Genomic DNA, 13237 nt, shown 5'->3' on the forward strand with positions numbered 1-13237 from the left:
GACCTTGGGGCAAGAGCTTCAGTTACTGAGGAGGATGTTACTCCAGAGAGGGAATGAAGCCCCACAGTAAGCCAAGAGCAACAGGAAGCTCAAACTCCAGACTGGGTAGTGGTTACATTTTTCCGTGGGTGCTGCTGTCACAGGATTTCATGTCTCCATGGATCTTACTCTAAAATGAGGGGAATGGAATAAATATCCATGAGGGAAAAGCAATATCCTGCCAAGGGCACTGGTGTGCAACTTTTGGGTACTGAACTACATGGGACCCCAGAAAGAATGGGATGTCATGTGATACTGCCAAAGGCTAATATGAAAGAGGGAAAAACTATGGGCAGAAGGTGACAGATAAAAACGTGACTGCAGCACTGTACCTAATCACGAAGGGATCTTCTGGGATGTCAGTCTTCTATTCTACAGGGAATTAAGAAGAAGAAAAGAGCAGATGGAAAAAGAATGAAGATGGAAGACCTAATGGAAAGCCTAGTCCTGGCCAAATGGCAGGTTTCAGAAAATACAGCAGCAGGTTGCGATCCAAGACACAGCAAACAGATGTCTCCATTACATCAGGGAGTCTTCCCTGCACTCAAGGGCTGGTATGGAAAAAAGCCCAGAAATGTTGGAAGGCAACAGCAGTAGATATGGAAAGGGGGAATGCTGGCAGAGGAAGCTGATGCTGACAAACCTAGGTAAGGGTAAACAGGACTAAGGAGCTTCTTAACTGATAATGCCATCACTTGATGTGCTAAGAAGGGTTGACAAAAGAGGAGGGACTGGACTGATGTGTCTGCAGCAATCCAGCACCAACTCGAAGGGACGAGAGGCTGGTACAGAGAAAGCAGCATCCCCCAGCACAGACAGTGTATCCTGCTGTGTTCAGGATCCAGAGTGAGGTCTCCTGAAGCGCCAGAGCAGCCCCTTCTCCCTGGTTGTGACCAGCTGGCAGCGCACCCCCACAGCTCCCATGTCATGGGACTCACCTTCCCCCGGCTCGCAGCAAGCAAACTCCATCCTGTGTTACTCTCAATCTAGAACACTCCTCACCTTCAGAGACTCTCCTCTCTACCTCTAGACTCCCCTGAAATAATGTTCCAACCTTACTTCCGATTCTCCTGTGTTTAATAATGACTCACACCCTTGTCCAGAAGTCTTTCCCCTGAACTGTCTCCACCTTTTTCTCCTAATGATGTGTATGCCTGGTATATGCCTGGCTAGACAATGATTCACGGTGAAACACTGGATGCTGATACATTTAGGAAGAATGGGGAGGTGCTTGGGAAAACTTGTGATGAAGATACTTACTAGCAAAAAGGGAGAGATATTGGGAGTCAATGACTTTGAACTTCGCTTCTGGGTCATTCAGCCTCCACTGGAACAGAGAAACACATTAAAATGAAGTGCTTATGGAGTTAACCAAGCCTGAACGAAAGGAACACACAGAAGATGTTTTTCACCATGTGGGCTCGCAGCTTCCTCTTCCTCCCTACTAGGACCGAATTGACCCAGCAGCAAAACACTGGGAATGAGCTGAGATCCCCCAGGACACATCCACAACAGGAAAGGACAAAAAGCTGTAATAGACTCCAGAGAAGGCAGATCTATCCCAAGCAAGCAGAGGAAGGGGTCTTGACACATAGCCAGGACTACCCCACACAGAAGTAGGTAAGGGCTCTGGAAGGGATTAGCTACCTCTCATGGAATGAGGAGCTGTGGCCTGGGGAAGGAGGGAAATGGTTACAAACATAATTCCCGAGCTCTGTGGGGACACACATACAGGACCACCATTTCCACAGACTCACTGCTACTTCCACATGGTCCGTTCCTCTGTCATCTTGCTTGTGCAGCACCTCAAAATAGTACCTGCCTGCCGCTGACAGTCTGTGAAGAACAAGGTGTCTGTCACTAGAAGCATAAAGGAACATTTCTTAGCTTGTCAGCAGACAATGAGTGGAGAGCAACCACACCCATGAAACAACCTAATTCTCAGGGTAAGCAAGGTTAGCGCTGCCAAGAAAATCCAGATCCTGACACTGAGATAGGTAGCTTCACTTGTGCACCTGGAGCACTCCAGACCCTTCTCAGTTAATTCTGAATAACTCCCTCTCAGTGTCAGCTGCTGGGTTTTGGCCTCTGGGAAACCTGGCCAGTTCCAAGGCAGGAAGCTCGGGATATAGTTCATACAGGGGAGTATGGATGTACTGGTGACTGATTGCTCCAGGGAAGAAAAATTCAGTGTTGCATTCCTGCAATAAATCAGCAAACGTTCAGCAATACCCCAGAGTAACCCCTTTCTCTGTATTGCTAAATTCTTCAGGACAAGCCTGGGTGCTTTTCCCTTGTCCTTGTGATTTCCTGGTCATGTGCAGAGGTGGCTGAGACTGAGGGACTTTGCTCGCTCACCTCACCATGTTTGACTTCTGGCTGTGAAATTTCCCAAACTCTCCTGGTGCGGTCCACTCCTTCCCTGTCTGTGAAGAGACAGAAGATGGCTCTAGTTAAGATGAGTTTCTTCCCTTGTTACTGCACTGACAGTGATAAAAAGGGAAAATTGAGCTCCCTCTTCCCTCCAATTCCTCCTGGTAAGTCATCTGTGAAATCCACCACCTGTGGACAGATTGAAGTCCCTTAATTGTGAACAAGGGACTCCCAAGAGCACTACCAAGAGGTAAGTGGCTTAAGGTATCACATGTCATACCCATCTGGCATCTGCGCTGACATTCTCTGCAGTTGGGCAGGGAAAGAAACTTGGGAAGTCCAGGGAAGCAGTGAGTCAGGAAGGTCTCTGTTCCCACAGAAACACTACAGCCTCGATGGGAGAAGCCGTGCAGCATGCACTGTACCTTGCCTACACTGGCCAGCAGCTGGAGACCAGAGGGCTTTTCATCTGGACTCAGCCAGAACTCAGCATTGTCATCCGCAGCAATGGCAAACTGAAACTCCCCTGTCGAGAGATGGAGGGAGTAAGTAGGGCTTTGGGTAAGGGCTTGTGCACAGAACAGATCCTGCTCCTCTAAAATGGGATCTTTGCTCTTTTTCCTGGTGAGACCACACCTTCCCTTTTGATATTATCACCTTCCCTCCTTTGACCCTCTCTGAATTCTCTTAACTCTGCTGTGACTGAAAACAAACTTTACAGATGTCACTGGTTCACTGCCCCTCCTGCACTGGCTTCACCTGACACCTAACCCAGAACGCTAACGAGTCTATGCTAAGTCTCCCTGACACCCCTTTTGTTTCCAGAGCAAATTTGTTTGGATGGAGGCATGTGCACATGGAGCCACAGAGGGAGACAGAGGCGCTTGAGGCTCACTCTCTGTCCAGGGTCACGGGGATGGCAGCTGCAGGCAAGGGCCCGTGACAGAGGGCGAGTGCCAGAGGCTGCTCCGGGCAGAGGCATGCAGCTGGGGATACAGATGCCAGCTGCTGTCAGCTGGCATTCATGGGAGCAGCAGGGACATCAGTGATGTCATGTACAGTCCTGGCCATGCGAGGGAGGGAGGAAAAGCTCGGGGTTTGTTCGTGCCCACATACACGCCATGGGGCTGTGCATTCACAACAGCATTGTTACTTATCTAGCACTTCCCATCTGCTTGCTTCTGTGCTTTTCCTCTCCACCCTACAAGGGAGGCAGGCAGATGTGTTTCCAGCCACGCCAAGGCCACGGCCAGTCACGCACGCCACCCACACGAGGGACCTGGTGTTGGGCTTGCCAGGATGAGGGCACCAGTGGTGCAGCACCAGGAGGGGAAGGAGGGGAAGGTGACAAGAGGCACTCAGAACCCTCACCATCGGTGAAAGGATGCAGGTAGCCAAATATCCGGAGACCATAGTTGGTCCATTTTGGGGACACAGCCAACTTCTTCAGCATAGTTCTTGTCTGAAGTGGAAGAAGAAAAAAATTATAAAAATAATTTTAGATGTGACAGGAACAAGGGGAGAATCAAAAACCGTGGGACAGGTGGGCAGAGGGAAGTACGAGGTTTTCTCTGGGTGGGGTACAGGATGTGATGGAGGCAGAGGAAAAGAGCAAAGCAAATAAGAAATGAGGTGGAGCAGGTGCTGCTGTGGAGGGAAGAGCTACGTGGGGGATGCCATTGAGATGGTGGGGACAGGCCATGGCATTCCCTAGCCACTTGGAAGGAGAGCACCAAATACAGGGCTCCTTCAGCCTGTGTCTGAGCCCTGGCAGGCCAGTATACGTGAAATGACCCTCCCCTGTGCAGCAGAGGAGCTGCCACACTTGAACCCTCGTGAAAGCTTCCTGCTCCCTCAGCAGGAGGACGGAGCAGATGGTTGAGAAGGAGGTGGTGGATTTGAACAAACAGCAGGACAGAGCGAGATAGGGACAGAATGTGAAGGGAGCATGGGTGATCCACCTGGGAAGCTGAGCTGGGCAGTGCGGGACACTGCATGTCATGGTCTTACTCACGTGAGGGAAGAGGGGGAAGTGGAGGTTTCTCCTGAGCTGCTCAATGGAGCTGCCACACCAGTCCTCAAACACGTGCAGGTTGGCCTGGCCCTGGAACTAGAAGGCAGAAGTGGGGCACCATGAATTGTTGCATCCATGTCCTGCGTCCTTCCCCTGCTCTGACAGCCTTGGCCAGGGCCCCGGTACTGGAGCGCTTGGGAGAGTGAAAGAAAATTCCTCTGCTACGATGGACTGGTCTGCAGCAGACATGGGTCCAGAGCCCATGGTGTCCAGGTCCAGATGCTTCTCATCTGCTGAGGGTGTGGGGTTGGCCCACACGACTGAACAGCACCAGGGAACTGTGCTAATGCTTGGGACATCTCAGTTACACGGCTGGGAGTTGCTCCATCAAGGAGGTGTTTGACCAGAGGGCCGTGCTCCGAGGCCGTGGTGTGGAACACGCTGCAGGGTGGCAATAGCTCCCCATGATGTAACATCTTACATTCTGCAAGAAGGTGTTTTGGACTCCCTCACCATCTCAGGGCTGTTTTCCTGACCTGAGGAAGAGGGGACGCCCTAGGGAGGGGAGATGGCAGATCACCTTCTCAAAGTATGTCTCAGAGGTAAAGCTCACAGAGGACGGTGGGGACGGGGTGATGGAGGCCTGGCAGGGCGGGGAGCAGCAGCACAGGCAGGTCAGTGGGCAGCATGGCCTCCATGTGCCTGCAGAGACACAGAAACACTGAGGGAAGTGGGGGTTCCACCCCGCGCAGCACAGGAGGGTGTGCAGTGTGAGTCCGGTCCCCGCTATGCAGCCAGCCCTGTCAGGAGAGGCTGTCGGTGTCCAGCTGAGACCTGGAGCACAGCCGGGCTGGGAAAAGCTTGCTGGCCACCGTGGGACTTCAGCAACACACTCCTCAAAGGACAGACTTTATTTTTGTCAGAGCCTTTCAGAAGGGAATCACTGTCTGCCCCCCAACAAAGTCCAGTTTCTGCCTGCAACCAGTGGAGCTAGATGCTGAAACCCTCCTTGCAGGACTGGCATCCAACAGTGAGGAATAAATAAGCTGGAGACAGTACAAGCTACCTTAGATGGCAAAATGCTGAGGAAAGGAATAGGTTGCCTTGGGACTGTGGCGGTTTTGCTGTGGCTGCCTTGCCTATATAAGGGCTGTGGGAGCAGGGCTGGGGAAACGGCCTGAACAGCACCCAAATGTCTACAGATGGCAGCAAATTCCTAGTTTTCACTGGAGAGACTCTAGCAGGCCTGAAGCAGCTCGGTGGAGGAGGGTCCAGCCTCTCTGTGCACTCCTGGCAGAGAAACTTCTCCACTGAGTTATTTTTGCCAGGATGGTGGGTTGGGGATGTGTTTTGAAATGAACTGTGGCTTGAAGGAAGGCCGTGAAGCAGATTTGGCTCTGCACCAGGAATGCTCCTTGCGAGCTGTGGACTTTAGTCGTGCATGCGAAAACCATTTCTGTGTGCCAGGCAAAGCACATTCACAACCACTGCGATTCTGGAGTGGGCTCTCGTCAGCCCTCTCTCACTGGTGTCCTCAGTGCCAGGGCTTGATGGATGTCTGCAAGCCCACGATGCCCCCCAGTAACATCTCCTCCTCTTCCCTCCTCTGCTGACATCCCTCAGCCTGGATGCTGCCCACCAGACAAGAGCAAAAGCAGCGAGACAAAAGGGATGTAATTCCTCAGAGCAATGCACAGGATCAGAGTGGAGACAGATGGAGGGCTCAGGGTGATGGATGCAGCCCAGAGAAACCCGGGACTCTGCAGGAACTTGCGACACAAATCTCTGCGAGCATGACACTGAATTGCAATTTAATTGCTGTGCAGTCCCGTGCCCCTTGGCCAAATCCAGGTTCACACCCAAGGGTCTTACACTGCTTTTCTCAGCCAAATCAAATAATGACAACTGCTGTTTCTTGTGGAACATGAAGTGAGAGGAACAGGCTGGGCTCCCACGGAGTCACTGCCAGAAACTGAGTCCTATGGAAGCCTGCTGCTACCCACAAGTAATGCAGGTTTTCCTTTCCTTTCTGCACACTGCAGGCAGCAGGCTCAGAGCGCTGTGAAACGCAGCACAACACTCCCACGCTGTGGACAAGCTGGCACTGCAACCCACTCCTTCCACAGACAGACCCAGGGGATGCTCCCAAAGCTCGGGACTGCAATGGAGCTGGCCTGGCTTTGACACGGGGCAGCCCAAACGCAAAACCAGATATTTATGGGGCAAACCCCAAAAGACTGGCTAGACTTGCTCAAATGTTTGCAGAGTAGAACTTGGACCAGTCCCCCTGCAATACAACACTTTACTGCACAGTTTGGCAGTATTAGGGAGAGGGCAGCCTACTAAAAAATAAGGCAGACACCACTGTACTAGGTGTACTATCAATACGTAAAGAGGTAGTTCCCGAGATTTCTAGCCCAACACTCCTGCCTCCTACAAAAGTCTTTACAAAGCCTCCAGAGAGGAGATTCTGGCAGGAGTTAATGAGATCACTTTGCTTTCCTGCACTCACAGCTACTAGAAATAATTAACTGGTAAATAATAAATACTTCTTGCATGCAATTTTAAAATCTTTTCTAAATCAACAGATTTTATCCTGAGTTGCAGCAGCTTAACTTACTTTCTGTTTCCTCTTACAGGGAAAAAAAGAACATTATTGACAGATAAGTGCTGGCTGCCCAAAGTGCTGCTTTGGGACTGAAAACTGAGCTGAGCTTTAATTTTAGACTCCCACGAGTCATCAGTGTAGCAGCTGTTTTGAAACTCTATCACCTCTGTCCCTCCAACTCAATTCATGGCCGCCCATTACAGGCAGCTGAGAAATTCCTCTGTTTGCTATATGAGTATCCTCTCATGGAACATGCCGGAAAAATCTCCTGCTTGGGGCTTTTGCAGATTGCAGTTATAGATCAACATCGCCACCATTCCCAGTTCATGCACACAGAAATGTCAACGGATTTTCTAAAACACGGTTCTTAGAATGTGATTCTAAAACATGGTTGCTACGTTTGACTTCCCAGCTTGGAACTACCTGGCCCTGTTTTGTAAAGGGCTGGAAATTTAGGACCTAGCAAGTGACAAGTTCCCCTTCTCCACTTAAAAACATCTGCTTTGAAAATTCTGGATAGACTGATTTGGCCAGAACCAGGTATAGAAGCCATGAGTCTGAGCTTCCAATGAGAGCTGGTTTTATGTGATCTGTGGCTTCCCATTTAGAGGGCTCCTCCTGCCCCTGAGGTTTCTCCCTGTCCCAACACCTCTTCTCAGTTGCTTATCACCCTGCTGTAATAGCAGCAGTGCACGATCCCAGCTCAGACCCAGAACGGGCACAGGTCACACCCCACGGGCACAGTCAGCACAGTGTGAGTGTGCCCTGCAGCACAGCACCGGGGTTCTTCACCCCAGGGAGGGCCGGGCAGGCTGTCCCCTCCTGAGCACAGCGACAGCACGGTCCCGGCGAGGGGGAGCTGAACCCTTACAAGTGCAGGGAGGGGACAGCTGGGCCAGGCCCTTGCCTTGGCACTGATGCAGCCATGCCCCTCCAGGGCTGTGGCTGGTCTGACCCCGGTGCTGACCCTCCCAGGCTGCAGTAATGTCTGCCTGCAGCCCTGGCGCTGCAGTAAAAGACTTTGGTATTTCCGCTTCCTTCCAGTGAGAAATGTTAGATTATCAGCCCCTGCTACAAAAACTGACCGTAGAGGAGGAGCAGGAACACAGAGCCCAGAACTCTTCCTAGCCCAAACCCTCTCATGTCAAAACTATCTGGGGGGTGGCACCACACACCCAGGGGCTCCTGCTGAGCAAGGAGGCCAGGGAAGAAAGATCTGGGCAAGCAACAAAGCTGAGAGGATTGCAGCAGCAGAGACACAACCTCCTGCCCTGTAACTGGAGCAGGATGGAGAAGAGAAGGCTTTCCTAATTTAATCCCCGGTGGCTTTGGCACCACAGAGGCAAATCAGCTGCGTAGCTGCACGCAGTCCACAGAATGATAAACAGGGCACAGAGAGGGCCTGAGCCAGGGAAGAAAGGCGACATTGTGCTGCCAACCAGAAACTCCTGAGTTTGTAAGACTCTTCTGTCTCCTCGGAGTGGCTGCGGCCCCTCCTCCTGCCTGGCCCAGCTCCCCTGACTGGGTGACATTCAGCAGCCAGCAGCTGGGCTTGGCTGCACGCTCTGCTGTGCTGGGCACTTGTGGGAATCCATCAAGACAAGTTAGCAACACAGCCCCCCTGTCTGGGTGGGCACGAGTAGACAGGGAAGGGACATCAGCAGAGCAGCAACAGCTCTGTCTTTCAGTCCTCTCAGGAAAGGATGCTTCCTCTTCAGGCAGGTTTAGTAGCAGGACAACACTCCAGCACAATCCTTTGCTTTCGTGCAGCAGCTGTGCAACTGTGCAGGTGCTGCCTGCAAGGGGCTGTGCTCCTGGACATCCCACACACCTCCCTTCAGAGAGAAGGAACTCCTGAGGCTGCGCAGACGTGAAGGAGGAAAGGACATTTTAAATGCACCCCAGCACTGCCCAGACCTTTCTCGTCTCAGAGCTGAGCAGGTGCTTTTGCAGAGGTGAATGAGAACAGTCTGGCTAACCAGTCACTTTCCTGAAAGTCCTCCCCACACCTAGAACACTGTCAAATGGTTAACACTCACAGCCCACAGGGCAGGTTCACCCTGATGATGGCCAGGCACCTTTCTGAATTAATGAAACAAAACACCCCACACCTCTCCAGCCTGAGGAGGCAGTGGGTGATGTTGGGAGCTGGAAGACTTTGCTCTGGTGCCTGGAAGTGACAGTAAGGATAGGGACCATCATATGCCCAGGCACCTTGAGGAACCAGGAGCGAGGCTGAACCCTGCTTTCCCCTAGATGCCAGAGCAAAACTTCAGTTAGGGATTTCCAGTGAGCACACTTTCCTACCACATTATCCAAGGCTGAAGACTTAAGCTGCCTATCTCATATCCTGAAACTGAGAGAGGAAAATGGAAACCTGTCCTTTTTTTGGCAATGCTGGCTGCCAGCTCACCCTGAAACTCTGTTAATTATTTATGATTGTCAGGAATATGCCTCTCTATTCAAACAAAGCCCAGCTCCTTGACCTGTGGGAGGCAACCAGGTGTCCCTTGCCCCAGGAATAAGGCTGCAATTAAGTTATTAGAGATGCTGTGGGAAGGGCACAATGGGATTATAAATCCTGGGTAATTAATTTGGGCAGAGTCACAGAAAAACTTAATCCCCAGGCTGGGAGAAATTTCAGTCAGTGGTTAGGAGGACAGCAAGCAGCTCTATCCAGAGCCGTGCCCATGATCCCTCTCCACCTCCTGCAGCTGGTACTGGTGAACCACTGGTCTCTGTCTGCAGTCAGGGGGACTCTGCTGACCCTCTGAGTACACACAGTGCTGCAGCAAGGGCAGGAAATTTTGCCTTATAAGGCCAAAGAGAAAAGTGTCCAGGCCACAGTGTGCACCCCACCAGCTGCACTCTAACCCGGTAAAGGCTCATCCCACACCACAGGTGGCCACTTTCCAGAGCTCTGAGAAATCTCTAGGGAGGGGATCAGTGACACAGGGCACAGCCTCAGGGAAGCTGGGGGATGCCACGCAGAGCCTGTATCGCCCAGTGCCATGGGAGAGGGGAGCAGCAAATGCTTGGTGTCATCGCTGGGCACAGCAGCAGCCCTTGACATCCCGCTGGCTCCTGGCCAGCAGCTGCTCCCCTGGGAGGCAGCCCTGCCTGCACCTGCCTGCACAGCCCTGCAGCTGGAGGAAGGCCCCAGGCTCCAGCTGTGCCCAGCACACCAGAGCCCACGCTCTGATGCAGAACAGATCAATGGTCTGCTCTGCTTCTGGGCACTGGAGGGTGGCTGGTGCTGGCTGCTTCCTGCTGCAGGGACCTGAGCTGCTCCTTGCTCTGGCTGGATGGACACACGCTCCCTCCATCACCAGTGAGATCTGAAGTGCTGAGTGCAGGCCCAGCAGCCTGCTCCCTCCCAGCGGGAGTCACAGAGGCCCTTTAATTTGTGCAGGTCTCTAATCACCTTGAGGAATTTAGTGAGCTGGCTCCATTAACTAAATGCCCCCTGGCTGGTGTCCCTCTCATTACAAGCAGGCTGCATTGCTCCCTTATCTGAAGAGGAATGATGAGATAAGGGAACAGGGGAGGAAAGAATAATCGAGGCATGAAGGAAACAAAGGGAGTGTTTACCCCAGTCTGCAAGGGTCACCAGAGAGGGTCCCTGTTCATGGAAGTGCCACTGAAGTGGAGAAATCTCCACGTATGACACGCAGGGGTTGGACAGTGAAAGCCAGAGCAAGAGCAGAGTGTGGCACTTCTGTGTGCCACAGTCATGTATTTGCTTGTTGGATGCTTGGCCCTACACACCCTAGCCCTGAATAAACTTCACTTTTCAGGAAGGCAGTGGGCTGCCTGCTCTCAGGGAATTGCGGGTGGGTGCTCGGAGCCTTGAGACACCAAATCATCTCGAATCTGGACACTCCAGTCTTTCCAGATGATTAGTCAGGTCTGGAAATGTCATTAAGCAGGGAGAAGGTGATAGGGAATGGACTTCTAGCAAAATGAATTAATTTCCAGGCAGACGTCCCTGCCTTTCATTTTTGCTGTACAGGCCTCCAGCTATGCCCCCCTCACACAAAATGATGGAGAAAGGCACCCACCTCTGGCATCCATGGGACAGGGTTGTCCACAGCTGCACCATTTGATTTATTCCTCCCACCTCTTTGCAGCTCTTGGATCTGAAATACAGGTAGAGAAAAGTCAAAATAACCTGATAAATGACATGGCAGTGACAAGTACAAGATAGTTCTATACAAGCTCTACAAGAGGGCTCGAACCTGGTCGTAAGAACAATTAAGAAAATAAAACAAGTTCTCAAGCTCCCCTTCCAAAGGACAGGCCAGTTATCATGGACATAGCAGGATGAAAATGCTCCCTGGCTTTTTTGACAGCACATTTCCACGGTGAACTACTGAGGGAAAAGGATGTCAGTATTCTGTAACTGTGTGTTAGCACAGAGTTAAAACTTAGGTCATTCTCTGGGGTTTTTTTTCCCCCCATCTGTGGTTCAAAAATGTCCAAGCAATCGTCTTCCATCACTGCCTTCAGTCAACAGTATTGAGATGTGCCTCACTGGAGAGCAACAAACTCTCTCCTGATCTTTCACTTCTGCTTCCATCTTGCCTTCCTGTGCCACAAACCCAGCCAGCTTCGTCCCACCGCAGCAGCTCAGCACACCTAAAATAACTTAATTGACTACAGCGGAGCCATTGTCCGTTCACGTAGCTGTGAGTCAGCTCAGAGCTTGCCCTGTGGCGAGCTCTCTTTCCTGTGAGAAGAGAGAGCTGTCTCTTGGGGCCAGCAGCAGAAAGGAAGGGCTGCCCTTCTGCATGCTCAGAAGGCAGCCCGAGCCTCCTCACCTGGTGTCCCAGCTTCTGTGGGTAGTCAAGCTGAAGGCTTGTGTCCCCACCTGGGACACTGGTGTCTGACAGAACCTTAGCAAGCTCCCTCCAGCTTTCGTATCCTGTGCAGAGGAAACAGAAAGGTGTCAGGGAACAGGGTAAAAAAAGTACAGCAGTCACCAGAATAAACTAGTCTTTACAAGGCTGAGAGACCTCTAACAGTCTGGAATGGTCCAGTGGAGACCAGGAGTTGTTTATGTTGCTTGGAGTTGGCAGACTGGCACAGAGAGAAAAATTGCCTTTATCTTCCTTAAAAGCTCTTCCCTCCTTCTTATTAATTTAATACATAAATTGAAGATTCATCATAGTTCTAAAATATATGTCAGAGATTTCATTAACCACCACAGGACTGGGAACTTCTTTTAGATTACTCAGATAATCCCAGTGGTCAAACTAAAGAACATCAATTTTTATCAATTAGCAGTGCTAAAGAAAAACAAGACAATAACTAGATTACTAATTAATTTAACCATCAAAAGCATATTATTCTTATATGCACCTATTTTCACAATAAAAAGCTAATATTTTCTTGAAGGAAATTATGGACACTCATCTGCAACACCTGAAATATTGGCAGTGATGCAGCCAAGGACATTGCTATTCAAGTGAAGTCACCTTCCAGGTTCAAAGCAACTTCATCTGAAATTCCCTCCCCCTCTCATTCTGCTCAATCCAGAAGTCAGGATCAATTCTGATTTCCTTCCAAAGCTTTAGTGACCTCCCAGGCGTAGGAGGGACAAAGACGAGCAGGTGCAGCAGAACCTTGTAGCTCCCCGTGCCTGCTGTCCCTGTCACTAATGAGGCAGTGCTGGTGAGCGGAGCTCAGACCTCCCAGCAGTGCTACAGCGCCTCACACTCTGTGGTTTTCAGATCTGATAAACATTTTGGCACTTAATCAGCAACTAACCAGCCTGCCAGCAGCTCGGTGCTGTGCCCACGCCGCACGACAGCTCCAGCCTGAGGGGCAAGTGCCAAAACCTCCACCAGCCCCGGCTTCTGCCAGGCTGGTAGCAGCCCAGCTCAGCACCCACACACCAGAGAGCAGAGCCAGGCTCTCTCCCCCTTTTCTTTAAAACTGGAAAAAGCTCCTCCCCAAAGCTCTAGGAGGCCCACAGAAACTGGCTGCCTTGGTATATACAGGGAACCACCCCGACAGCTTCAGGTCTGAGCGTTCAGGTGAATGGTCTGAGCCTTCTACACTATTCCTACAGCCAGAGGCGGCAGGAACGTGCTCTGAGGGGGACAAACAGCCCACTGCTGGGGAAACACCTGCTGTTTCATAGCCAGCACAGCCACCTTCACCCAACCCACCTACCTGCACCGTGCCCACCCAACCAGCAG

The 13237-nt window shown here is 51.4% G+C and overlaps 1 protein-coding gene across 1 annotated transcript in view; it reads right to left on the reverse strand.

Annotated features, from left to right (window-relative positions):
* B4GALNT3 (beta-1,4-N-acetyl-galactosaminyltransferase 3) overlaps positions 1-13237 on the reverse strand; it is a 64735-nt gene that overhangs the window by 12803 nt on the left and 38695 nt on the right. Inside the window, exons 2-9 of the mRNA XM_032105184.1 lie at positions 11855-11958; positions 11096-11173; positions 4427-4522; positions 3784-3874; positions 2838-2938; positions 2398-2465; positions 1797-1875; positions 1300-1366 (exon numbers count right to left, since the gene is read on the reverse strand). Coding sequence (XP_031961075.1) covers positions 1300-1366; positions 1797-1875; positions 2398-2465; positions 2838-2938; positions 3784-3874; positions 4427-4522; positions 11096-11173; positions 11855-11958 — 684 coding nt within the window. The remainder of the gene's footprint in view (positions 1-1299; positions 1367-1796; positions 1876-2397; positions 2466-2837; positions 2939-3783; positions 3875-4426; positions 4523-11095; positions 11174-11854; positions 11959-13237) is intronic.

Source organism: Corvus moneduloides, chromosome 4 (assembly GCF_009650955.1).
Source record: "Corvus moneduloides isolate bCorMon1 chromosome 4, bCorMon1.pri, whole genome shotgun sequence".
NCBI lineage: Eukaryota > Metazoa > Chordata > Aves > Passeriformes > Corvidae > Corvus > Corvus moneduloides.